Source organism: Dermacentor andersoni, chromosome 10 (assembly GCF_023375885.2).
Source record: "Dermacentor andersoni chromosome 10, qqDerAnde1_hic_scaffold, whole genome shotgun sequence".
NCBI lineage: Eukaryota > Metazoa > Arthropoda > Arachnida > Ixodida > Ixodidae > Dermacentor > Dermacentor andersoni.
In genome coordinates this window covers 109,770,341-109,772,179 of record NC_092823.1, presented here as the reverse complement: position 1 = coordinate 109,772,179, position 1,839 = coordinate 109,770,341, and the positions used below count along the sequence as shown (strand labels likewise).

Sequence of the window (1,839 nt, the reverse complement as noted above, 5' to 3'; positions counted from 1 at the left end):
CTAGGTTTGAAATCGACGAGACACATTAGAAATGCCAGAACTTTTGCTGCCACCAGTCCTCCCACTCTTCCTGCTGGATGACTTGGAGCTCTCCAGGCTTCCAGTCTTGCACTTCTTGCGTAATATCCCCTGTACGAGGGTTCGTTTCATGTGATCCATGGCCATCCTGGAGAAGTCTGAAGTGCTCCTTGCCACGATTCGTGCTTCTTCCACCACTGTCGTGCGTGGCAGGACGCGGATGACGAGAAGGGAGACGAAGAGGAAAAGTCCCGCAATGGCGAACATCAGGTCTTCGTGTCCAGCTGGCTTCAGGACGAGGGTCATTGCCGCGCACACGGTCGCGACGCGCCCGAAGGCAAACGCCCAGCAGAAGACACCGGCTCGCACTGCCGTTGGAAAGAGTTCCAGGACGTAGGTGTAACAGTGTACAAGGACTACGTTAGAGACACCCTTGGACAGGACGAGTAAGGTCTTTGTGATCGTGACGTATCCACCGCCCACCGCCACACTCAGCGCGCATTGTATGGAGCCCGTCAAGAGGAAGCACACGCTGAGCACTCTGACGAGTGCGACGCCGGTGATCAGGAAGTGCATCCCCGCGTACGTCGCCAGTGTGATGACAACCGTGAAGCACGGGATCCAAAATTCGTTATACGACACCGTCGAAAAGGCGCCGATGTAAAATGTAAAAGACATGGAGAAGCAAACGGCAAACATGGCCAACGCTCGACGCCGGAGGGAGCGATAGTCGACCAAGTCTTCCGTGTCCGCACCTTCGCGACTTGCGTGGTGCTTTATCTGTTCTCTCAGCTTCTCCACGAGACAGGCCGTGACAGGAAGTGGGACATTGTTGGTTTCGGCAGCCTCCATCATTAGTGCTTCCACCGCGTCCAGTCTTCCTTTCGCGACGAGCCATCGGGGCGACTCTCGGGCGGTAGACAAAGCCGGGAGCAGGAGAGCCGTCGGGGCCAAGAACATCACCTGCTTCAGACGCCAGTCGATGACCACCGGTTTGACGATGACACTCCAGACCTCACATAACGTCATGCCCAGAACCGCCAGGAGGAGCACTTGCTGCGGCCTGTGCGCGTGCGTCATCACCTCGAACGGTATGATGCAAGTAAAGATCATGTGTACCGCGACACTGGCCCCGGTAAGGAAGCGCACTATAGCGTAGCCTACGTAATTAGTGGCCGCGAAGGTGCACACCGTGCAGGTCACTAACGCTGCGGCGGAGGACAGCAGCATGGCTCTCCTTCCGACGTAGTCAACGAAGACTCCGGCTAGGATGAGGGAAACAACGGCGCCGGCGTTCTGCAGGGCGACAAGAATGGCCGGCAGCAAACGTTGGTCGCACACCATGTTCCAAGAGCTCACCGCACTGGCCTTGGCCGTCCGAACATCGTAGTCCCACTCTTCACAGGGCACGTCGCGTAGGTCGCTGGTGTCCTGGAAGCATCGGCTGTACCACTCGTCGGCCCCGGTTAGAACAGCGCCGCTCTTGCGATGCTCAGCGGAATCGATGTGGTCAGCGGGCGGCTTGCAGCGTTCATAAACACGGCAGCGGCTGAAGCGTCCATTGGCCTCGATCGGTATGGCAATATTCTTCCAATCGGCTCCAGAGATGTTGAAACCGGCGAGCGGCTTGCACCAATGATCGATGTCACCTGTGACAAGGGAGATCACGATTGCTTGGCAATTAACCGAGAAAAGTCCCAGAAGAACGAGAACGAGCATCCTTGTCTGAAAAGGGCCGTGACCAAAGGCTTCCTCGCAGTCAAAAGACTCGCTTGTTCGGAGATCGGCGCCGGCCAGACGCTGGGGGAGGATGACGTCCAT

The 1,839-nt window shown here is 57.3% G+C and overlaps 1 protein-coding gene across 1 annotated transcript; it reads right to left on the bottom strand.

The window, feature by feature from the left end:
* Window positions 1-1,839, bottom strand: LOC129388077 (solute carrier family 22 member 7-like). Its single transcript, XM_055078102.1, has one exon. The coding sequence runs from the start codon at window positions 1,837-1,839 to the stop codon at window positions 1-3; it is 1,839 nt and encodes a 612-aa protein (XP_054934077.1).